Source organism: Dama dama, chromosome 23 (assembly GCF_033118175.1).
Source record: "Dama dama isolate Ldn47 chromosome 23, ASM3311817v1, whole genome shotgun sequence".
Lineage (NCBI taxonomy): Eukaryota > Metazoa > Chordata > Mammalia > Artiodactyla > Cervidae > Dama > Dama dama.
Genome location: NC_083703.1, coordinates 4,440,432 through 4,466,471, shown reverse-complemented (window position 1 = coordinate 4,466,471; position 26,040 = coordinate 4,440,432). Strand labels below are relative to the sequence as shown.

The window sequence follows — 26,040 nt, the reverse complement described above, 5'->3', positions numbered from 1 at the left end:
GTGATTGTTAATGTTATGCGTCAACTTGGCTGGGCTATTGGCCCCGATATTTGGTCAAACATCAGGTTCGATGTCACTGTGGAGGCATTTTTAAAATGTGATCAGCATGTACATCAGCAGACTGTGAGTAAAGCAGATCACCATCCACAATGTGGGTGGTCCTCGTCCAATCAGTTGAGGCCCTTGAGAGAAAAGACTGAGGTTCCCCCAGGAAGGACGACTCTGCCCCGAGATGGCCTCCAGACCTGAGCAGCAAAATCAGCTCTCCTTTGGCTCCCCCTCCTGCCAGCCTGCTCTGCAGACTTGCCAGCATCTGTAATTACATGCACCAATTCCTTAAAATAAATCTCCCTCTATACATACTTGCTATTGGTTCTGTTTCTCATTGGGCAACCTTGAGGAGTAATACAATGTCCTAAACCAGAATTCTAATTCCTCCCCTGCCTCTGCCTCCCCAAACCCTGCTTCTTCTCAGCACTTACAGTTAGCAGCAATTTCAGTGGTTTACCCCAAAAGCTTTTGGATGCCCCACTGGCTTCTCCCCCTCCTTCATGACCCACATCTTATTCATCAGAAAAGCCTGCCGTCTCTCTCCTTGAACCAGATCCATGGTGTGACCACGTCACTGAATCTTCACGGCTCCCTCCCTGGCTTTGTTCACCTCGTCTAGCTTAATCACTTCCTAGTTAGTCCTTTGTTTCTGCCTTGGCCCTCCCTTCACGTGGGATCAAGAGTGATGGCACAGTGTGGGAAGGAACACGTCACTCCGTCCTGAAAACTCTGCGGTGGTTTCCTGTTTCCTTCAGATGAAAAAGACAGGCCGGTATGGTTCTCTGTGATGTGGCCACTGTTCCGTCTCCTACAAGCCCTCACCCCCTTCCACCCCGCTCACATTCTGGGCATGCTCCTGTCTCAAAAACTCAGTGCTTGCTGACGCCTCTGCGGGGAATGCTTATTAGTAAGGACTCAGTTTGACTCCAAAAGGTGGAAAACTCCAAATGACTGTGGCTTAAAAAGAGAACAGGTAAAAGGTCTTGAAAAGCCCTGAAGAATTTGTGAATTTTGGGTATGAAGCTGCTACTTTTCAAGAAAGAAAACATATCATAGTGACCAGAGTAAATTCCTTACTTCCAAGTTGTTTACCAGCCCTTCTTGAGACCCTATTAAGTATAAAGCCCCCTTCTGGCACTGAACATGGAAACAAAGGTGGTGGGCTATAAAAAAGGCAATGACAGATAAAAGGCCATTTCTCCCTCAAAACCCTGTCCTATAATTAGAGAGGTATGGAGGTGTGTGTGTGTGAGTGTGTATATACTCTCACATACACATATATATGTGTATATGTATGTTATATATACATATACTATTCTTCTGCCCATCTCCTTCAGCAATAGAACTTCAGCAGGGGCACGGCTTCCCAGAAGAAATACTGCATTTCCCAGGCTCCCTGGTAGCAAGGCAGGACCACTTGATTACATCTTGGATATATATATCCACCATATATATATATATATATATATATATATATTCACCATATATATATATCCTATTAAGTAAAAAGATATATATTTATATACTCTATTAAGTATATACACATGTGTGTATGTGTATATATATATATATATATATATATATGTATATATATATACCCTATTAATTATAAAGCCCACTTCTGATGCTGAACATAACAAAGGTGGTGGGCTATAAAAAAGGTGATGACAGATAAAAATGTTTGGAAAAATATGACCATATCTGTCTACAGTATGTCTAGCTACTTATTCATCATGTGAATACACACACACACACACACACACACACACACACACGAGTAATGCAGTTTCATTCTCACAACAAAGTAGATAGAGTGGTTTCCCTGTTTCTCTGATGAACAAAACTGAGAATGAACATTCCCTGGTGGTCCAGTGGTTAGGACTCAGGGCGTGGGTTCAGCCCGGCTGGAGCACTAAGGTCCTGCAAGCCGTGCAGTGTGGCCAGAGAGGACTGGAGATGAAGGACTACGTCTAGCTGACAAGCTGCCCTCCATATTTTCTGTTTGTCCCTAGATCGTCTCTTCCACCTCTCCACCTTCCCATCCCTAGGAGACTGACCTCTACATCCTACATCACTAGATACTTGCTCACTGGCTTCCAGGTAGATTTGGTCAGAGAAAGGATCTAAGAAGGGTGGGGGGTTGGGGGGTTGGAAGGAAAATACAAAACACCAGTGTATTTCTCTCAAAGAAAGGTCCAAGGGCCACGGGTCCAGGGCTGGTAGGCTGTTGCATGGTCTCAGAGACTCAAGCATCTCCAAATACCTACCAGCCTTCATTCTAGTGACTCCTCATAGTCCAATTTACAAGAAGGAGAAAAGTCACAGGAAGAAATGTCAAGGTCAAAGGAGAAACAACTGTTGTCTTTTAAGAAATTTTACTAAAGCTTCCACCAGACCCCTGAAGTTTCATTGCCCAAGATGTAATCAAGTGGTCCTGCCTTGCTACCTGGGAGCCTGGGAAATGCAGTATTTCTTCTGGGAAGCCGTGCACCTGCTGAAGTTCTATTCCTGAAGAAGATGGGCAGAAGAATATCAATAGAAAGAATGCCGGCAGTCTCTACCTCAGATTCTATTACAAAGATGCCCACTGTGCCATGGGAATACTGAGAAAAGGTAGAGTAGGGGAGACAGTGTGGTCACTCACCCAGAGCCAGACCACGATGGTGTGGCCACTCACCCAGAGCCAGACCACGATGGTGTGATCACTCACTTAGAACCACACGTCCTGGAATGTGAAGTCAAGTGGGCCTTAGGAAGCATCACAACGAACAAAGCTAGTGGAGGTGATGGAATTCCAGTTGAGCTATTTCAAATCCTAAAAGATGATGCTGTGAAAGTTCTGCACTCAATATGCCAGCAAATTTGGAAAGCTCAGTAGAGGCCACAGGACTGGAAAAAGTCAGTTATCATTCCAATCCCAAAGAAAGGCAATGCCAAAGAATGTCCAAACTACAGCACAGTTGCACTCATATCACACGCTAGCAAATTAATGCTCGTAATTCTCCAAGTGAGGCTTCAACAGTACATGAACTTTGAACTACCAGATGTTCAAACTGGATTTAGAAAAGGCAGAGGAACCAGAGATCAAACTGACAACGTCTGCTGGATCATCGAAAAAGCAAGAGAGTTCCAGAAAAATGTCTACTTCTGCTTTATTGACTATACCAAAGCCTTTGACTGTGTGGATCACAATAAATTGTGGAAAATTCTTAAAGAGTTGGGAATACTAGACCACCTGACCTACTTCCTGAGAAATCTGTATGCAGGTCAAGAAGCAGCAGTTAGAACTGGACATGGAACAACAGACTGGTTCCAAATCAGGAAAGGAGTATGTCAAGGCTGTATATTGTCACTCTGCTTATTTAACTTATATGCAAAGTACATCATGCAAAATGTCAGGCTGGATGAAGCACAAGCTGAAATCAAGATTGCCAGGAGAAATATCAATAACCTCAGATATGCAAATGACACCACCCTTATGGCAGAAAGTGAAGAAGAACTAAAGAACCTCTTAATGAAGGTGAAAGAGGAGAGTGAAAAAGTTGGCTTAAAACTCAACATTCATGGCATCCGGTCTTATCACTTCATGGAAAATAGATGGGGAAATAATGGAAACAGTGAGAGACTTTATTTTGGGGGGCTCCAAAATCACTACAGATGGTGACTGCAGTCATGAAATTAAAAGACACTTGCTCCTTGGAAGAAAAGCTATGACCAACCAAGACAGCATATTAAAAAGCAGAGACATTACTTTGCCAACAAAGGTCCATCTAGTCAAAGTTATGGTTTTTCCAGTATCATGTATGGATGTGAGAGTTGGACTATAAAGAAAGTTGAGTGCCGAAGAATTGATGTTTTTGAACTGTGGTGTTGGAGAAGACTCTTGAGAGTCCCTTGGACTGCAGGGAGATCCAACCAGTCCCTCCTAAAGGAAATCAGTCCTGAATATTCACTGGAAGGACTGATGCTGAAGCTGAAACTCCAATACTTTGGACACCTGATGCAAAGAAATGACTCATTTGAGAAGACCCTGATGCTGAGAAAGATTGAAGGCAGGAGAAGGGGATGACAGAGGATGAGATGGTTGAATGGCATCACTGACTCGATGGACATGAGTTTGAGTGAGCTCCAGGAGTTGGTGGTGGACAGGGAGGCCTGGCGTGCTACAGTCCATGGGGTCACAAAGAGTCGGACATGGCTGAGTGACTGAACTGAACTGAGGCGCTATAGGGACACTGGGAAGACCATTTCTAAAGATGGTTGTCAAAAATTCCTCCCATTGTCGAACATTTATATTCTTCTTCCAATCAAGAGGCAGATCTGTCTTCTTCCCCCCTGAGTCTGTGCTACCCTTTTGACTTGCTTTGATTAATGAATGTAATGAAAGTCATGATGTGTGTTTTGGCTTAGGCTTTAAGAATACTGGCAGCTTTGTTTGAAGTTCTCTGAGATTCAGCTGCCACAAAAGAAGTTTGAACTTGGCCACTAGTGTTGAGAGACCATGTGGAGAGGGAGAGGATGAGGCAGGCATCCTGGTTGAGGCCCTAGACTTGTGAACAAAGCATGCTGGACGTTTCAGCCCTAGTTGGTTTCCCAACCAAATGTAGCCATACAAGTGACCCCAGCCAGTACCAAATGGAGCAGAAGAACTGCCCAGCTGTTCACTAAAAATCATGGGAAAGAATACATTGTTGTTGCTTCAAGCATTGTTTTGGGATGGTTTGTTATGCAACCGTAGGTTAGTAGCAGGGAAGGTTTATAGTCTTGAGGAAAACGGTTGTTCTTTATTTTAAGGCAGAGGGAAGAATTAGAGGATTTTACATAGATGAGTTACACAATCTGATTTATACTTCAAGATGGTCACTCTGCTAATTGTGGACAAAGGACTTGGGGCCTCAAGAGTGAATGGAAATGAAACCAGGAGGCTGCGACAGTTGTCAAAATGAGAGGTGGCAGTGGCTACAACCAGGATGATATTCCTGAACCAGTCTCATTCCAGAAACAGCTTGGAGGAAGAGCCAATGCTACTTTTTGATTAGACCAAGGTGATGCGAAAAGAGAGTAGTCATGAATTATTCTCAGAATTTTAACCTGAGCTTGGGGATATGGAAATACCTTTAGTAACTGAAATGTTAAAGAACAGGTTTAAAAAGAGATATGAATTCTGTTTTTTTAATTAATTTATTTATTTTAATTGGAGGTTAATTACTTTACAATATTGCAGTGGTTTTGCCATACATTGCCATGAATCAGCCATGGGTGCACATGTGTCCCCATCCTGAACCCACCTCCCACCCCCTCCGCACCCCATCCCGTTCTTAAGCATCTAAGTTTGAAATGCCTGTTATATACCCAATAACAGCCTTAAGTGGGGATCGATAAGCACTCCTGGGCATGTGAATCTGAGAGTCTGATTACCAGGAATTCTTTTTGCTGCTTCAGTTGTGGGGGGAGGGGGGCTGTGTTGCTTTGCCCCACCCTATGTGCAGGGTCCACTTTCTCATACAAATGCAAAATATTAGTGAACCCAAACTTGAGGCTTTCACACTGAAAAGTAAATTTAGAAAAGCACGTTGTCCTTGAGACGGTCTCGTGGCTTTCCCGGCACCTGGCGTGCCCAAGCCGTGGACCTGGGATGATTAATGGACGAGACTGTTTCTGGCACACTTACGGGCTGTCTCTCCCATTATAAAACCTTTGAAATCTGGAAGACTGGCCAGATTCCATTCCAGCCTTTCACACTGTCATCTTCTGTATTCCTTTAAAATCATAAGACAAAACAACCCCTGCCCCCGACAACCTATCCCTCTAGAGATTTCTTATTACCAAAATACAGTGCTTATTATAGCATCTGTATGTATACCTGTCCTATTTTTTGTCCTATTTTTTTTTTTTTTTTTTAATATTCGAGATGAGATCCAGGGCTGATTAGCTTTCACCGGTTTTGGTTTTGGTGATCAATGTTTATCATTCAAGAATAATGTGTTGTAGGTTATTCATGACTTTCGTGGTTATCATTGTCATTTACATCTCTCAGCAATAGCTTCCATACCAGAATACGGGCAGTGAAAGACAAGAGAGAGAGCAAAACCTTAATGTTTTTTCTTGATTCACTAATCCATAAAGCAAAGGTCAAGACTCATCTTTTTGCATGATGTTGAGGACTTTTTGTCTCAAAGTGAAGTTAGGACACATATATGGGCATGGGCACACTCTGGCAGCTGGAAGTCCCATTTCTTCATTTCTTAAAATGGAAACATGTCTAATCCGAATGCCCTCCTCCAATCTTACAAACACACCAAGGTTTAAGGGTGCCCATTTTTTCTCCTGTGATCCCCTGCAGCTTTAGGACATGGCGGTAGTCATGTTTCCTGCCTCAAGGATCTGTGGCTTTTTCCTGAGGACTTTCTCTGGCCCCTGGAACTTGTTCAGCCTACAAAGGACAGGATGGAAGGGTGAGGAAATACTGCACTTAGGAACTACTCTCCAGGTTCGATGCATGAGACAGGGTGCTCGGGGCTGGTGTACTGGGATGACCCTGAGGGATGGGACGGGGAGGGAGGTGGGAGGGGGGTTCAGGATGGGGACACATGTACACCCAGGGCTGATTCATGTGAATGCATGGCAAAAACCACTACAATGTTGTAAAGTAATTATCTTCCAATTAAAATAAATTAAAAAAAAATAAAAACAAAGGTAGTAAAAACTCAAAAAAAAAAAAGGACTACTCTCACCCAGTAAGCTGAAGGATGACTAGCCCCTGTCTTCACACTGCAGGGACGGTTCTGAGGGAAGCGCTGCACTCTCCGTCACAGAGTCCCTGACTGGGTGGGGCTCCAGGTGCCCACAGCAGTAACAGGGCTGTTATTACAGCCTTACTGTCCTGGCCACCCCCGCCCCAAGCTCTCATCATGTTTCCTGGATCACGTCTCAAATAGAATACTTCACCCAAAGTCTTGTTGGAGGTTCTGCTTTTTTTTTTTAATTTGGCTGCCTCGAGTCTTAGTTGGGTCATGAGGGATCTTTTCTTGTGGTGTTCAGACTCTCTAGCTGTGGGGCCTGGGGGCTGAGTGGTTGTGGTACATCGGCTTAGTTTCTCCGTGGGATGTGGGATCTCAGTTTCCCGACCAGGGATGTAAGCCACGTCCCCTGCATTGCAAGGCAGACTTCTAACCACTGGACCACTAGGGAAGCCCCAGGTCTCCTCTTTGAAGAACACACCACTTAGTTGCCACCTTGGCCTTCTTTCGGATCAAACAGAGACACAGGGAGGGCTGGGGGGCAGGAGAGGCACCCACTGCTCCTCTCTGAGCTCACTGCCGCCGTTGCTGCTGGCCTCGGCCAGCGGGGATCGGGCTCCAGGTCCAAGGCGGTCGTCTCTTGCGGCTGCTCCTTTCTTTCTACAAAGGCTTGGGGAGCAGTCGGGCAGCCCTCTTACCTGAAGTTCTGCTACTGCACGGACCCTGGGTTCCTGAAAGCCTGTTCTTTAAGGCCTCCAAGTGCCCTTTATTTCTTCTCTTCTCCAAAGTCTAGAGAACTTTGTTTTTACCCCTCTGCTCCTCCACTCTGAGGACCTCCATCCTCTTTCCCTTGTTTACTTGGATCAAATAGGGCGAGATCAAGGGCTGGCAAGCTCTCTCTGTCAAGGAGACAGTGGTAACTATTGTACACTTGGATGGGGTATGCAGGTTCGTTTTAGACTGCTGTTGCATGTAGCACAAGAGTGGCCACAGGTCACACAAATTGATAAGTACGGCTGGTTTCCAATACCACTTTATGCAGGGACATGGAGATTTTTCATGTAATTTTTACAAGTCAAAAATTATCTTCTTTCATTTCTTCCCCCTATCCCTTAGAAATGTAAAAGCAGTCTTAGCTTTTATATCCAATTTCAGGGAGCATACTGCATTTGGCCATTGTGGTGTAGTTTTCTGGTTTATAGGTTAGACTTTCAAAGGAAAAATCCTGTTTAGGTTTTTTATGCAGCTAAACTCTTTTTTGATTGGTATTATTTGAATCAAATCTAATTAATGTTAGGAATGCACTGGATTTATTGGATTTATCAAGTTTAGTTTTGATATATTATCAACAAAAATATCCTTCTAGGGCAGGGATGATATCCTTTGCATTTTTCCCATAACACCTCATGTGGTTGCATATATAAATTAATTTATAGTAGCACCAGAACAGAAAGCCTATTATTTGTTTTCTATTGTGCTATATGCACTATGCTGTGGGACTCACTCACTCATTTTCTCATTTGAAGAAAAAAGATGCTAAAACCCACACTAATAGGTTGCCATGACAGTTAAGTGACATTATGTCTGTGACAGTGCTTTGTTAATTGTAATTATAAAATGTCAGGTGGTATTGTGATCATGGCTTTCAGGTATAAAGATGATCTTTGCTTGGGATGGTGGTTCAGTAAGGAAGAGGAATATGGAAAGTGGGAAATAAATGTATTTTATTCCTTAATCTTCCATTGTGTGGCTTTGTGACCCTGGATTCAATAATTTCTCCATCTGTATAATGGTGATAATGTTCCTGATTTGCCTGTAACATATTTTATGAGAAAGATTGTTAAATGCTATAAACATAAGATTCAACTTTACCATTTGGTCTCAGACCCCTTTACACGCTTAAATTTTTAAGAAATTCAAAGAACTTTTATTTATGTGAATTAAATGTCAATATTACAATATTAGAAATGAAAACAGGAAATTAAAAAATAATAAACTCATCATATGTTAAGATATAACTAATATATTATTTAAATATAATATTTTAATAAAAATAACTATATTTTCTAAATCAAGTGGGAAGAGAGACATTGTTTAACATTACAAATCTAATTTGCATTTGGTTTCCTAGAAGTCAAATGAGTTTTGGCATCTTTTTCTTCAATCGGTCCATTGTGATTTGCTGTTTTCATGGAAGTATATGAAGAAAGTTTGGTTTCCAGCAGACGGATTTGACGCAAGATGATCTGACAGACACTCTGAAAGGCTCTTGGGAACACACTGGTCCATAAAGAGGTCCTTGGTGTGCACTTTAAGAACTAGTTCCAGAGACAATTCCCATCATTCCAGAAGGTTCCTATAGAGGGAACTGACCTTCAAGATTAGGATTATCTCTTCTCGACTTTCATATACAAGGAATCAAAAAGTAAGCACTTTTGTATGTTCCATTGAGCATTGGATATGCCATATCTTATTGATCCTTTCTATCACTGTGTATTTGAACTGTTTCTAATGTTTTTACTACTCTTAGTGAAGGACATATTTTTTGGTGAGCACATGCACTCATTTCTCTTGGAGTGGAATCACTGAAACATAAGATGAGCAGGCAGATGTTTACCTAAACAGATTTTCAAGTCATATACAATATTTTTACTTGTTTAATTTTATTTCAGCATATATCATTTAATATACATTAATTTTTCCTATTAAAATATAATTTCCTACTAAAATATAAGACTTGAATCATTGGAAAAGACCTGGGAAAAGACTGGGATGCTGGGAAAGATTGACGGCAAAAGGAGAAGAGGGAAGCAAAGGATGAGATGGTTAGATAGTATCACTGACTCAATGGATGTGAATCTGAGCAAATTCTGGGATACAGTGAAGGACATGGACTCCTGGCATGCTGCAGTCCATGGGGTTGTAAAGAATCTGACAGGACTGACAGAACAACAACATACCTCTATATTTTTCTTTTTAAAATGTTACTTTAAAAATCCATGTAGCTTTCCAATACTATACACTTGCATTGCTGGACTACTAAATAAAAAAGCCTGTTTCTTTAATTTTACATGATTGGACAAAGTGATGTAGTAAAGTAATCCCCCATTTACCTGAATGTTTTCCATTTTTCTGGAAACTTTTGGATCTACAACTCAAACAAAGTAATTAAAAACAGCTAATGAATATTAGTAGCTAAGGCTGTTACATGAAATAATTTTATTTACTAAAGAGCCCAAAGGAAAGAAAAAGGTTTAAAAACAAGCAACAAAAATGAGAAAAGAAAGGCTGTTCTTTTGTGATCTGTCAATCATATCCAACTTTTTTGTGACCTCATGGGCTGTAACCCACTAAGCTCCTCTGTCCATGGAATTTCCCAGGCAAGAATGCTGGTGTGGGTTGCCCTTTCCTTCTCCAGGGGATCTTCCTGACCTCAGGATCAAACATGTGTCTCCTGCTTGGCAGGTGGATTCCTTACTACTGAGCCACCAGGAAAAAACAAAGGGGGAAGTAAAAGAAGAAGAGGTCTATGTCAAATGACAAAGATGAAAGTATCAGCAAACGGACCCTTGGAAGATTACAAAAAAAAAAAAAAAAAAGTGGGCCCTGACACAATGACATGCAAGAGAGAGCAAACATGGCACCCTAGTAGTTGGGATCATTCAATGGAAGAGAAAACTCACACCAGTGATTCCAGTGACTGTTATTTTCATTTTCTTTTTTTTTTATGTGTAGTCTCTGGGGTCCTGGGATGATACTTATCATCGTCATATACTTAAGACTTGGACATATCAACTATTGCCACACAACAAACCAACAGAAAACTTGGTGACTCAAAATAGCACTCATTTATTAGATTGGGTTATTAGGTTGAGAATAGACAGATTTCTGAGTAGCTCAAACAGTAAAGGGTCTGCCTACAATGTGGGAGACCTGGGTTTGATCCCTGGGTTGGGAAGATCCCTGGAGAAGGGCATGGCAACCCACTCCAGGATTCTTGCCTGAGGAATTCTATGGACAGGGGAGCCTGGTGTACTATAGTCTATGGGATCTCAAAGAGTCGCACATGACTGAGCAACTTTCACTTTCACATTAGATTGGGTAAAAACCCTAACGAAATGTTTGGCTAACCTGATGCTATTTCTGATGAGTTTGTAGGTTTGCTGGGTAGTTCTACTGCTTTGGGAGAGTCTTGGCTGGTCACCCATCAGTTGTCAGCTAGTAAGCTGGGAGAGATGACTGAACTTCCCACCACCAGCAGTACTTGTTCTCATGGCAGTGGCAGAGATCCAAAGGAAGAAACAAAAATGTGCCTTTGCTTCATCGAGTTTGCTGCTGTCCCAAAGACAAAGCAAGTTACTTGACCAAGCCTAGAAACGGTGCAGTGGGTGCTACCAAAGGACATGGATACAGGAAGGCATGAAAAATTGGGACCTTTAGAGCATTCCATCCATCTATCATACTGGCACGGCCTAAAACTGCAGTTACAGATAATTAAAAATAATAGTGTATACATTATTAGTTAAAAACTAGGTGAAAGCACAGAGGACTATAGGGGGCTCCTAATAAATACTTGATCAATGAATAGAGTTAGTTCAATGCTGAGGATGTGTCCACTACAACCGTCTATGTGGGAGTCTAGGTATAGATGAATTCATGATATAGTGTTGTTGTCTATAGAGCTCAATATGCTGCATCATGAGCACCACACTCTAGCACAAACACCAAGCTTTTTCTAAGGAAAAACAAAAGGTAGAATGCAAAAATGTGTGAGAAAATTAAATACATAAATTGCATTTTGATGAACCAGAGTAACATTTCATCATTCAAGTGATATGATGTTAAAGTTCACAACCAAGGGTCAATTTTTTTATCTCCCTTGTTAGCCTTTTAATACATTTGACTCACCTAAAGTTATTGGCTCATGTTGTGAGTAAAAGTTTTCCAAATTTTATCTTGGTGGAGACTTCAAAGACTCACAGAAAGTTCCAGGATGAAGTAGCTTGGAGACGATTTATCGCCCCGAATTTCCAAGGAAATAACGGAAGGAGAGCAAGGAAGTGGCATTAATTACTTCATTTACTAAGTAAAGTGCTACCACCTATTTTTTTCTTTTAATGTAAAAGCAATGATGCTGCTATTTTTAACATCTCCCCATTCCCTTCCTAATATATTTGCATTATTCTAACCTATGGAGCAGAACGTTTTACATGGTACATTATTAAAGAAGATGGTTCATAAAAATTCATCCCAGAGGCACTACTGAGGATTTATGATGACATTAAAGATGCAGTTATTAAAGTTGTGCTTGGGATTCTGTTAAATGCTAAGCATCGAGGGAAAGTTGTAGAGAAAAGTGGTCTTCTACTAAACTTTCACATTATGACAAAAGAGAAGCTATTGAGGGCTTGGAATGAGCCATCTCTAAGATAATCAGAGATGCCTCAAAATTAAAATTATTCAGTTTTCCCTTTTCACAATCACACTTTATGGAATCACACTGCCTGTTAGCCATTATGATAGTCCTACTGTTTTGAAAAGATACTAACATTAATAACTGTTTACTTTCTTAGAGTCACTTTTATACATGAATGTAAGCTCTTAACTATGTCTTCTTTTTAATGTGTAATTTCTTTCTGAAATAAAATCATTTGTGAACATTAAAAAAAAAAAGAATTGAGGAAAATTGTTTTTCTTGAAATTGGGAAAGAAATTTATTTTAGCTTTTCAGTCAAAGACACTGCATAAGAGGCCACACAGTTACAAAACCTTCATTCTATGCCACAGAAAAAACTTAAATGGTCATTTGATAATTGACTACTTGTTCTTTGCAAAGCAAATAAACAAAATTATTTGTTTATTCTGAAAAGAAATTAGTCTGAGCTGGTGGAAAAGTCATATGCTTAAATAACTTTTTAAGATATAAATGGATAAATTTAGAAAGGCAGATGAGTTCTTGCTTGGAGGAATGAGGGAAGCTCAAACTACAGCACAATTGCACTCATCTCCCATGCTAGTAAAGTAATGCTCAAAATTTTCCAAGCCAGGCTTCAGCAATACATGAACCATGAACTTCCAGATGTTCAAGCTGGTTTTGGAAAAGGTCGAGGAACCACAGATCAAATTGCCAACATCCGCTGGATCATCCAAAAAGCAAGAGAGTTCCAGAAAAACATCTATTTCTGCTTTATTGACTACACCAAAGCCTTCGATTGTGTGAATCACAATAAACTGTGGAAAATTCTGAAAGAGATGGGAATACCAGACCACCTGACCTGCCTCCTGAGAAATCTGTATGCAGGTCAGGAAGCAACAGTTAGAACTGGACATGGAACAACAGACTGGTTCCCAATAGGAAAAGGAGTACGTCAAGGCTGTATATTGTCAGCCTGCTTATTTAACTTATATACAGAATGCATCATGAGAAATGCTGGGCTGCAGGAAGCACAAGCTGGAATCAAGATTGCTGGGAGAAATATCAATTACCTCAGATATGCAGATGACACCACCCTTATGGCAGAAAGTGAAGAAGAACTAAAGAGCTTCTTGATGAAAGTGAAAGAGGAGAGTGAAAAAGTTGGCTTAAAGCTCAACATTCAAAAAACTAAGATCATGGCATCCAGTCCCATCACTTCATTGCAAATAGATGGGGAAACAGTGGAAACAGTGGCTGATTTTATTTTTCTGGGTTTGAAAATCACTGTAGATGGTGATTGCAGCCATGAAATTAAAAGACACTTACTCCTTGGCAGGAAAGTTATGACCTACCTAGACAGCATATTAAAAAGCAGAGACATTACTTTGTCAACAAAGGTCCGTCTAGTCAAGGCTATGGTTTTTCCAGCAGTCATGTATGGATGTGAGAGTTGGACTGTAAAGAAAGCTGAGCACAGAAGAATTGATGCTTTTGAACTGTGGTGTTGGAGAAGACTCTTGAGAGTCCCTTGGAGTGCAAGGAGATCCAACCAGTCCATCCTAAAGGAAATCAGTCCTGAGTGTTCACTGGAAGGACTGACGTTGAAGCTGAAACTCCAATATTTTGGCCACCTGATGTGAAGAACTGACTCATTTGAAAAGACCCTGATGTTGGGAAAGATTGAAGGCAGGAGGAGAAGGGGACGACAGAGGATGAGATGGTTGGATGGCATCACCGTCTCAATGGACATGAGTTTGTTTAACTCTGGGAGTTGGCAATGGACAGGGAGGCCTGGCATGCTGCAGTTCATGGGGTTGCAAAGAGTTGGACACGACTGAGTGACTGAACTGAACTGAACTCATGCCGATGACACCACCCTTATGGCAGAAAGTGAAGAGGAACTAGAGAGCCTCTTGATTAAAGTGAAAGAGGAGAGTGAAAAAGCTGGCTTAACACTCAACATTCAAATAATTAAGATCATGGTACCTGGTCCCATCACTTCATGGCAAATAGGTGAGGAAACAGTGGAAACAGTGCCAGACTTTAGTGACAGATTTAGGCTCCAAAATCACTGCAGATGGTGACTGCAGTCATGAAATTAAAAGATGCTTGCTCCTTGGAAGAAAAGCTAAGACCAACCTAGACAGCATATTAAAAAGCAGAGACACTACTTTGCCAAAAAAGGTCCATCTAGTCAAAGCTATGGTTTTTCCAGTATCATGTATGGATGTGAGAATTTGACCACAAAGAAGGCTGAGTGCCAAAGAATTGATGTTTTTGAACTGAGGTGTTAGAGAGGACTCCTGAGAGTCCCTTGGACTGTAAGTAGATCAAACAAGTCAATCCTAAAGGAAGTCAGTCCTGAATATTCACTGGAAGGACTGATGCTGAAGCTGAAACTCCAATACTTTGACCACCTGATATGAAGAACTGACTCATTGGAAAAGACCCTGATGCTGGGAAAGATTGACGATAGGACGACAGAGGATGAGATGGTTGGCTGGCATCACCGACTCGATGGACTTGAGTTTGAGCAAGCTCTGGGAGTTGGTGATGGACAGGGAAGCCTGGCAGGCTGCAGTCCATGGGGTTGCAAACAGTCGAACATGACTGAGCGACTGAACAGTAAAGAATGTTATCATGTGACATACTAGAAACAAGGTGTGCTACGTGGAACTTCCCTGGTGGTCTAGTGACTGAGACTCCATGCTTCCAATGCAGAGGTCCTGGGTCACATCCCTGGTCAGGGAACTAGATCCTGTGTGCTGCAACTAAAGTGTTCACATGTCACAAAGAAGACTGAAGATCCTGTGTGCTGCAACTAAGACCTGGCACAGCCAAATACATAAATCATTTTTTTTTGGAAAAAGTAATGCATGCTACATGTGTGAACAGAGAATAGTGATAATTCAGATTGGCTAGGGGAAGAGGCAAACTGTAACCAAAGCTAAATGCTGATATTGATAATTTCAATGATATTTTTTAGGTAATGGATAAGAATTCAGGCTTTACAAACCGAATAGTAACATGACCAGGGCTGCCACTGGGGAGATTAATCTAGATGTAGAAGGGATTTGAGGGGAAAAGAAATTCAATACGAAGTTACTAAAATTCTGAGTGTTGAAATGAGAAGAGTTGTCAGGGAGAAGGGAACTTCCAAGACAAGGTAGAACTCATGGGTTTTATCAACAGATTGCGTGTGGAAGCAAATGGGACGGTGCAGGTCCAAGATGGCCCTGGGTTTTAGCACCTGTTACAGGCTGTTAAACAAGGAGGACAGATGCAGGAAGGGTCTTGATTTTTGATCAATTACATACAACATGCACTTGGGCCATTTGTTTAACTGACAATCTCTTAGAAGTACCAGTGCTTAGGAAAAGTAAGGTCAAGGCTAAAGTTATAGATCTGAGAATTATATAAAGAGAAGTAGAAATTGAAAACATGTGACTAAGTGAAATAGCTAAAGGAAAACACATTCTTTGAACTGATGATGAGCCCAGGAAGCTCAACACTAAATTTCAAACCTAATAGCATGTGTTCCTTATTTTAGGTTTTCTATGTTTCTCTTGTGCTCTGTCATTAAAAATTAGCCCTCCCCCATTAAGACTTGGCATTTTGGTAGCTTCAATGGTATTTTTGAAACACTGTGTATTTCATGGATTTCAAGATGCACATATTTATCCAAATTTTAACATCGCTGAAATTGAGATGTGTCTTATAACCACTGAATGGTGTGTCATAGTTTAACTGGCAACATGCTTTCATTCTTTGTAGTATATAAAATAATGGTGCATATTATAATTAATGGTGTCTTAGAAAGGCAATGCCAAAGAATGCTCAAACTACTACACAATTGTACTCATCTCACAGGCTAGTAATGCTCAAAATTCTCCAAGTCAGGCTTCAACAATAAATGAACTGTGAAATTCCAGATGTTCAAGATGGATTTAGAAAAGGCAGAGGAACCAGAGATCAAATTGACATCCGTTGGATCATTGAAAAAGCAAGAGGGTTCCAGAAAAACATCTATTTCTGCTTCATTGACTATGCCAAAGCCTTTGACTGTGTGGCTCACAATAAACTGTGGAAAATTCTGAAAGAGATGGGAATACCAGACCACCTGACCTGCCTCCTGAGAAATCTGTATGCAGGTCAGGAAGCAACAGTTAGAATAGGACATGGAACGAGACTGGTTCCAAATTGGGAAAAGAGTATGTCAAGGCTGTGTATTGTCACCCTGCTTATTTAACTTATATGCAGAGTACATCATGAGACACGCTGGGCTGGATGAAGCACAAGCTGGATTCAAGACTCCCTGGAGAAATATCAGTAACCTCGTATATGCAAATGACACCACCCTTATGGCAGAAAGTGAAGAACTAAAGAGCCTTTTGATGAAAGTGAAGGAGAGTGAAAAAGTTGGCTTAAAACTCAACATTCACAAAACTATGATCATGGCATCTGGTCCTATCACTTCATGGCAAATAGATGGGGAATCAGTGGAAACAGTGGCTAACTTTATTTTTGGGTCGCTCCAAAATCACTGCAGATGGTGACTTCAGCCATGAAATTGAAAGACGCTTACTACCTGGAAGACAAGTTATGACCAACCTAGACAGCATATTCAAAAGCAGAGACATTCAGTCATTTGTCAACAAAGGTCCATCTAGTCAAGGCTATGGTTTTTCCAGAGTAATGTATGGATGTGAGAGTTGGAAAGAAAGCTGAGCGCAGAACAATTGACGCTTTTGAACTGTGGTGTTGGAGGAGACTCTTGAGAGTCCCTTGGACTGCAAGATCCAACCAGTCCATCCTAAAGGAAATCAGTCCCGAATATTCATTGGAAGGACTGACGCTGAAGCTGAAACTCCAATACTTTGGCCACCTGATGTGAAGAATTGACTCATTTGAAAAGACCCTGATGCTGGGAAAGATTGAAGGTGGGAGGGGAAGGGGATGACAGAGGATGAGATGGTTGGAGGACATCACCGACTCAGTGGACAGGAGTTTGAGTAAGCTCCGGGAGCTGGTGATGGACAGGGAGACCTGGTGTGCTGCAGTCCATGGGGTTGCAAATAGTCGGACACGACTGATCAACTGAACTGAACTGGATTTGATGAAATACTTCACTTACTGACGGGTTTCCCTATCTTGTCAATCTGGTTTATTTTCCATGACGCCTTTCATCCCTTCCCCAAAGGGGAAGAACAGTCTACTTAGGGAAGAAGTACAGTCCAATATGTGGCTTCCCTGGTGGCTCAGATGGTAAAGATTCTGCCTAAAGTGTGTGAGACCTGGGTTCAATACCTGGGTCAAGAGGATCCCCTGGAGAAAGAAATGGCAACCTACTCTAGTGTTGTTGCCTGGAAAATCCCATGGACAGAGAAGCCTGGCATGCTATTTGGGCATTCCAGTCAGTCATCATGTACAGTTGAATATCCTTTCAGGGCTGACAGGAGGGAGCAAGTTAAAAACTGAGGCAAGTGTCTTGATCCCCAGATTGGAATCAACAGTCCTGGGGGTCTGAGAAGCAGGATGTAGTATCTCCACTATAAACTTGCTTCTTGGGGCATAGATTTAGAAAATGGCAAGCCTCCTGAAGAAACCTCTGTGGTACCGGAACAACATGGCACCAGCAGCTAACAGATGGCCAAAGGAGGTATCTGCATGGATGATCTGAGCTATAGCACCTCTGGGCTCCCGCCCATCCACAAATCCAGACTTTCTGTGTATCCCAGGAGAAAACTGGAAAAAAACCGAGTCCAGGGTGAAAACTCTGTTGAGCAGAGACCTTGAGACCCTAGAATGGAAGGATCCACCATGCGAGACTGTGGTCCAGGGCGGTCAGGAGCAAGTAGGGGTAACCGGATGCTCCTCCCCACTGCCGGGAGGGCACAAGGGCTTCCATTTACACCCAGAAGCCATCTGGGAAGAGAAGCAGGGAGACTTCCTTAATGGGGAGGGAACTCTAACTGGGAGACTGACTTTCAAGTAATTGAATATATCTCTGAAATAAGTGTTTGTCTTTTTAAGTTTGAAGAGACTGAGTAACTGTAATTGGCAAGATTTTTTGTCCTTTATAATAAATGAGAACGTAGGATCTGAGTGCAGCGTGAGCTGACAATTGAAAATAAACCCATCTTTTTGTTGTACACTTGAACTGTGTGTACATGTTTAATCCTATTACAGTGGATTCTTCTGGAAGCGCATGTGTGCCTGCTAAGTCGCTTTAGTTGTGTCTGACTCTTGGCAACGCTATGGACTGTAGGTTGCCAGGCTCCTCTGTCCATGGGATTCTCCAGGCAAGAATACTGGAGTGGGCTGCTGTCCCCTCCTCCAAAGGATCTTCCCAATCCAGGGATTGAACCCCCATCTCTTAGGTACATCTCCTGCATTGGCAGTCGGTTCTTTACCACTAGTACCACCTGGGAAGTCCTCATCTGGGAGTAAGATATCTCAAATAATGAAAGTAAACCTGGTTAGAGACAAAATTGGCTCTGGATTTAAGCTGAAGACAGAAATATTTATGGCAGTGTAGGAGGATGAAAAGCCAGAGAAGAAATGATCAGAAAAACGGGAAAAGTAGGAGTACTCTTTCAGGAGCAGAGCAGAGAGGGGTGAATGATGGATTCAGTCAAATGCTACAGAATGGTGAGCTCAGCTGAGTCCTAGGAAGGAGCTATTTGATTTGGTGAGAGAGAGCCATTTGAAATCTTTCAAAACTGGCCATCCAGTTTTACCATTTTAAAAGCCATCAATTTTCATGAGATGTTAGTGTGGAAAAATATGTACTCAAACTCTACTGTCTTACAAGTAAGGAAATCTGTAACCAGAGAATTTAAAAAGAACCCAGTTCAAATGATAAATATGAGAAAAAGGAAAAACAAGTACTTTACATTGGGAGTCAACCAGTCAACCTTATTTTTATGTCAGAAGAAAAATGTGTTGGGTGCAGGCATGAACCCCCCTCTAACAATAATGAAGAGATTATTTAGGAAACAGAAAAAGTACACGGGAAGGCATCCTGAAGAGCAAACACTCTGACAGACGTTGGATGTGTTTTCCTTTTTTTATTAGAGAAGTTGGAAGTTTAATTTCAATATTGATGGTAACATAATTCTCTGTTTTATTCAGAGGAACACACAGAATCAATCTGTACAAGCATATACAACAATCCGGTTGGTGGTCGGGCCCTAAATCAGTAATCTGATTAGTTCTCCAGTACAGTTTCCATGCGCTCCTCTGGGCATTGGGCACAGCTCCATCCCAAGAGGGACTTTTCCATGCACTGTCTGCCACACAACTACAGCAGGCTTAAAGACCATGCAGGTTAACACTGTAGCAAATTGTTTTGATATTTAACAGACATAAAAAGGTTATTTCCTGATATGAAATTCTGAAAATCTGCATAAATATTTTTTGTGTAAAATTAAATTAGTTATGTATTTTTTTTGAAACTAGAACTTGAAGTATCAAGAATGCCCACATAGTTCATATACACATATATATAGACTTTTTCATTATGCTAAAAGTCTTGAGAGTCAAATTATATTCTGTGCCATACAGTTACTTAACCAGTATTTATTTGCATTAGGTTAACTGTGTACGGATTAGTCATAATTGGTGCTTGTGTATCATGCAAACATAGTTCTAGTATTCCTGTTCACTAATCTTGTCATGTGGCAATACTTACATGATTTTGCTCTCTGACAGTGTGAATTAGGAGCATAAATACTTTTTACATGGTCACATTTACAAACGGTTGCCAATAACCACTTCACAATCTTCATGGTGTAAAAGTGAGCTGTAGTAATCTAGGGTCAGCAGAAGCAATTCCTAGGAAGCAATGTCAGATGTCAGCTTCTTAAACGTGCCTGAGAGTTCTCCCTGTGAGCACAGTGGGTTTTGGCACAAGGACTCGGTTCTATTTTTCTGCTGTTCTAAGCATTTCCATGACTTACAGTAAATTAGCTTCGGATGGCATGGTGGAGACATGGCACTTACTGATGAGGTAACTCAGATGTAGAAAAATTCCCCCCCAATTATTTGTCTAGCAGATCATCACTGCTGCTAATAAATTTGTAGAGTTCCGCCCTCCCCACCCCAGTGCATGTGCTTGCTATTACATGGCTAATGCACTACTTTTGCTGCTGCTCAAACATGTCTTAACGCATCACAAAGCAGAGTTTTTAACACCATGCTCATTTACTTGTGATGATATTTTCTAGCAAACATGTTGAAGTGGTATGATCAACGGGTAAACTCTGCCTTACTGGAGTCGCAATTTTGGGGGATTTGTAACTACTTTTGGTTGGCCAAGGAAATTCAGTGTTCAGAATGTTTAAGAGAAGTAAGTCTCTGTGGTTTCAGGTGACACTTTGTCTACGTGAGAAAGAAATGCAGAAGACATCAGCTTTCTTCCCTGGAATCTGTGTTCAGAAGCTGGGGGGTGCTCTTTGACGCGGCAGTTCTGTGGTTTCAGTTTGTGTCCTGGAGTTTCACACAACTGTTGCTGGTCTGCGGTCCATCTCGGCTTCCAATTTCACCATCTGCTGCATCTCCTTCGCCTGTAACATCAGAAACAAGACCTTACATGTTGAAATCCTCTCCTGAAGACATGCAGCAAAACCCCACCTCTCTTTTCCCTTGAATTTGATGCTTGTCACTATGTCCTGGCTACTTAAAAGTGCGGTCCACAGACCAGCACCATCAGCATTGCCTGGGATCTTGTGAGAAATGCAGAATCTTGGACTCCACCCCCACCCTTCTGACCCAGAGTCTGCATTTTAGTAAGATCCCCAGGGAATTTTTATGCATGTTAAATTCTGAGAAGGAATGGTCCACACAGTACCAGGAAAACAACTGGAAAAGAAGCTACACCTGTCACTTGTAGATTATGTCATTTCTAACTGTTTGATTTAGTTTCCACAGACTGACATACCTTGACTGTGTGTAGATAATTTGATCACTTTTAGAATAAGCACTGCTTATGCACAATTTATTCCCCAAATAGCCTGAAATTTAATTAAAAGTTACTGTCTAAGAATCTCATGGATGGAGAAGTTTGGGTGGAAGTCTATCACATTGGTTTGGTTGGAGTATGCTGTGGACAGAATGTTACACACATACGTAGGGCTCCTGGAAGGCTACTGTCCAAAAAAAATCTCCTTACAGGCTTTTACTTCTCTGGAGCAATTCAGCTTTTACAGTCCACCCCAGGAAGTAAGCTACAATGGACTGAATCGAATGAGTTAAGGCTGTCAAGAAGACAACCAGCTGATTTGAGAGGTGGAAAGGCGTCAGATGGCGACAGGTTCTGGTGACAAATCACTGCCTGGCAATATAGGGAAAAATCAATTGGTTCATTTTAAGCTTTACTTTCTGACCATGTGCTTTTTTTCGAACCCAACCCATGTATCTTTTGGAGAAAAAATAAAGCATTCCTGTCCTCTCTCAGTGACAGAACACTTTGAAATAAAAGACATTTTAAAATGGAAACATGGATATATAAAGATATAACTTGGAGGAGGACTCTGATGAGCTCCGATGTTACTATTCGTGTCGACTTAGGTATTCCAACTAAATGGAAGGTCAGTGGGAGGATTGAGTCAACTCTGCAGATCATCCTATGAGCATCAGAATGTCCCAGATGAAGTCCTGCTACGAAATTAGTTTAACCCACAGACCACAGAGTGATCTCCTTCTTATTGTTATTTTTAGATTGTGGCTTTAAATTTCATTTTGGTGAGGATGGATATAAAAACACCAAAGATAATAATTTTCTGCTTACATTTAGGATGGATGGCTCCCACTCCCCAGATTTTTTTTTTTTTTTAATGCCTGAAACCTACTAATGCTCTAATAGAAAAATGAAGAAATGGAGAAAATACACAAACATGAAACTATGACACAAACAGTATCTATAAGAGATGACAGTGAAATATTATCAGTACTGGAAATTAAATGCCTTTATGTTCAGTAAATAGTAATTAAGGATTCCCTCTGCTTCTTTCCCTCTAGCACTAAGGACAACATGGAACATGTTTTAGAGAAAAGGATCATATTAACAGTACAGGAGGATTCCAAGAGCCAGGTTCTCATATGAGTAGGGTGACCATTCATGCTCGTTTATTAGGACAGTTCCAATTCATGCCTACGGTCCTGGCTATTATGAACAACGTCCCCTTTCACTTTCAAAGCTATTCTGTTTGAATGATAAATCAGATGGTCACCGCATTCATAAGGGGTGATTAGGTTCCCTGGCAGACTGGTTCTAACAGAAAGCATGACGACAAGAGTCATTGTACAATGATGCTGTAGAATGTGCTTGCATGCAGACCATAACTGTCTGTTACTAAAAACCACCAATCAGCTTTTACTGATGGTAAAATTAATGGCAGTCATATTAATGTTTGTAAAAGATCTGACTCTGTGACCCAGTTTCAGCTGTGATTGGTCCTTTGGACCACCGTATATTGCTTTTCTCAGTGACTGGGTATGTCTTCATCAGCATGATTTGAGATTCCTAGATCTGCAACTGGAAAGGATGCTAAAACGCCATCAGAAATAATTCTCTGAAGACGCTCTCAATAATTCTCTCAAACTCAAATTTCAGTTTGAATTGTACATCAGAAATCCAAGCATCAAATAGTCAAATTTTCCAATCAAACCCTTGCGATCTTAACTAGTCAAGAGCAGATGAGAATCGTCAAAGCACCGAGATTCGAGCGCAGTTGAGCAGGAAGGCAATATCTTGCTTATCAGAATTTTCAGTCCTACCTTGCGTTTGGGACACTGCGTGACAGGATTTCAAAAGCTGTTTGTACAAAAATAGTAATGTCAAAATTGAGTCATACATACAAAACAAAGAAAATAAATGAATACTGACGTGAATTTGAAAAATGAATGCAAAACCATATACAGAAAAGCAAAAGGCTAAGAATAAAACATGTATAGAACCATCAGCGACAAACTTACCCCAGGTTGATCTCAACAGAAACAAAAGAACAAAAGTGACCAATGCCTCTCAGCCCAGACTGCACCTCTCCTGCGGGGTGAGACCCTCACCTCTCTTCATTAAATGATAGGACTGATGACAAAAACCAACTTTTAAAACTTGGGTATGACAGTAATGGAGCATTCCATGTTTGAAATGGTGCATGTCAAGACAGATGAGCTCATGTATGGCTGTGAGATCTATGGGAAATAGTAGGGAAAAAAAAATCCCCATCTTTTGGAGTTTTAAATGAATAATTGGCCAACCAAGCAGGCAAAGCCATAGAAAGGAGATAGGAGGTTAGGATCCAGAGTCAGGACCCAAATAGATTAAAACTTGAGTTGTTTCTGCCAGTGCCCTCAACACTGTCTAACTAATGAAGTAGATGATTCCAGGCTTTGCTTTGGGGCAACTGGGAATATTTATAGGATAATGGTTACAGGAAACAGTAAGAAACTTTAAAGGGAGATATTACTGCAGGATGTTAAAATTAATTTATTTTTGGCTCAGAAATGAACAAAAAAAAGTCTTGGGGTTTAATGGTAGTTTGGCAGATTGTTATACAAGTTTGGGATTGTCTGGAGACAGGAAACTGTTTTCTGTCAGTGAAATTCTGAACTGAGTTGCTTTAGTCGTGTCTCACTCTTTGTGACCCCATGGACTGTAGCCCACCAGGCTCCTCTGTCATTGGGATTCCCCAGGCAAAAATACTGCAGTGGGTTGCCATGCCCTTCTCCAGGGGATCTTCCTGACCCAGGGATCGAGCCTGGGTCTCCTACATTGCAGGCGGATCCTTAACCACTCAGCCACCAAATAGGTTAGAGGGGGAGCTCTCCAAATGGTTCCAGACCTCGCCTAATATTAGAGAAGAAATAGAGCTGCGGCATCTTTTGCACTGCGCCAAGACAGTGTTGAACCATATGTAGTAACTGAATTGAGAGGTGTTCAATCTTTAAATTCCCCCTCTAAAAGTACACTAGAAAATATCTGGGATTGAATTTGTTACAGAATGGGCCATATTTGTAAAGCAAAGCTTACAACAGAAATTCAAGTCCAAATTCCACACTTGCTGGAAGCATCAATATACCTTGAATTTCTTTTCATGGAATCTCATTAAACCGTCACCAAATCTCAAGCCTTCTTTCCTAAGCTTCTGTGACTCAAAGTATCAGGTGTGGGTGGTAGGCATTACCTGTGACCCCTTGAAAGAAGTCACCATCCTCCCAATAAGATCCAGTCAATACCATTATCATTAATCCAATATCTCAGTGCAAAAACTCTGGTGTGATTTGAGTTAGACATTTATTAGGATAAAAAGCCAAAGTGATTTTTAAATTGTGTACTTTAGCTATGAAACTAAAAACACTAGGTATTCTCTAGCTCTGATATATACCACTATTGTAATGATGAGCAATTTTTAGCACGTTTATATTCTTTAGTCAAACTTGTTGCTAAGCAACACAGGGGTTTCTAAGCGGTTTCTTAATTTAGTTAACTGACACATAGCTGCATCTTACCGTCCTTGTGCCTTCTTCTCAGGCATCCTTACCCCTACCCACTGCTGAGTCACTGAAGTGGATTCTAAAGTTTTGGAAATAGTGGCTATTCCCTTACCCATTCCCCTCACCCTCCAGAAACACTTTCTGAGAAACGGCTTTGAGAGCAAAAACAGTTATGTAACTTGTACTAGAAGGCGCTGTGTCTATGGACTGGTCAAATGAGTGGGACAGTAAACACTTATTGTCCACCTTGGGGATCTGTGGGCTATTCATGAATAGAAGCATTTAGCTGGAAAAGAAATGGGAAACATAACTTAGAAGAATGCTGATGAATAAAACTTCTATCAACCAAAAAGTAAAGGATATGAAATCAGAAGTTGGATTTATTTGTTACTCAATTGCAATACAAACCGCCCCCCCCCCTGATTTTACTGTTTTGTTTTACTTTCTCAAAGGTACTTTTTAGTGTAATTTCCATTTAAGTTTTCTTCAATGGAAGCCATTTACTCTAAAAAAAAAAAAACAAAAAAAAAAAACCCTTAAATAGGATCACTTTATATATGAAAGGAAACAGGAAAGAATAATGCAGTACAAGTACTGATTTCAGCAAAACCTCTTTACTGTTTCCAGATTGAAGTAAATTATCTAGAAATAATAACTTCCAAACCGACTACACATGAAGAGGTGTATTTGAACTGAGATAGACTGAAATTTTAACTGCTACTGAGGGTCATTGTGCCATGGAAGCTAGAGGTATTTCCATCTAATTGAAATGAGACTGTGGATGGCCAGTGGGCTGTAGCCCAACTACCTGAACTCCACGTGAGGCAAATACACATTCATCTTGATGTGTATCCAGCTACTGAATAGCTGGATTTTGGAGAGCTCTTTTTTATCTGTGTATATTCTAATTTAGTGTTTAACACTAAGAGTATGGTACCCACTCACATTCAGTCGTTTGTAGAATTGGTGGTTCATGCGTTTAGGTTTGGCTTGTAAGTCCTGAGAAGGTTTCATAATTTCATTTTTAGATTGAGGTTGAAAATAGATGGTTTCTCATTTGCTTTTAAATACAATGCCATTTGTCTCTAGGGTACAAGTGATATAACTCCACATAAAAATGGAGAAGTAACTTATAATCTGTTTTCTCCTCCTCTCAGGAACGTCCTTTTTAAAATCCCCATCATCTAATCAAATTTTGATTCTTTTTTTCTCCACAGCCACATTCCTCTCCCACTTCAAAAAAAGTACTTTCTGTTCTTGTTGGATGAAAAGGGGAAAGTGCAGTAACGGCACCAGAATTTTCTAGCCACCTTTCTGTGCCACTATGCAGGCCGC

General features: G+C 41.0%; 1 protein-coding gene across 6 annotated transcripts in view; it reads right to left on the bottom strand.

Moving 5' to 3' along the window:
- Nucleotides 1-19,271: 19,271 nt before the first annotated feature.
- The window catches only part of PLCB4 (phospholipase C beta 4), a 454,299-nt gene continuing 447,530 nt past the window's right edge, over nt 19,272-26,040 (bottom strand). For 4 of the 6 annotated variants that reach the window (XM_061125931.1, XM_061125930.1, XM_061125925.1 and 1 more), the window contains 2 exons: nt 22,987-23,023; nt 19,272-20,774 (listed from right to left, as the gene is read on the bottom strand). In XM_061125931.1, coding sequence (XP_060981914.1) covers nt 20,686-20,774; nt 22,987-23,023 — 126 coding nt within the window. In that variant the 3' untranslated portion in view covers nt 19,272-20,685. The remainder of the gene's footprint in view (nt 20,775-22,986; nt 23,024-26,040) is intronic. The other 2 variants (XM_061125929.1, XM_061125928.1) reach the window with 1 other exon arrangement.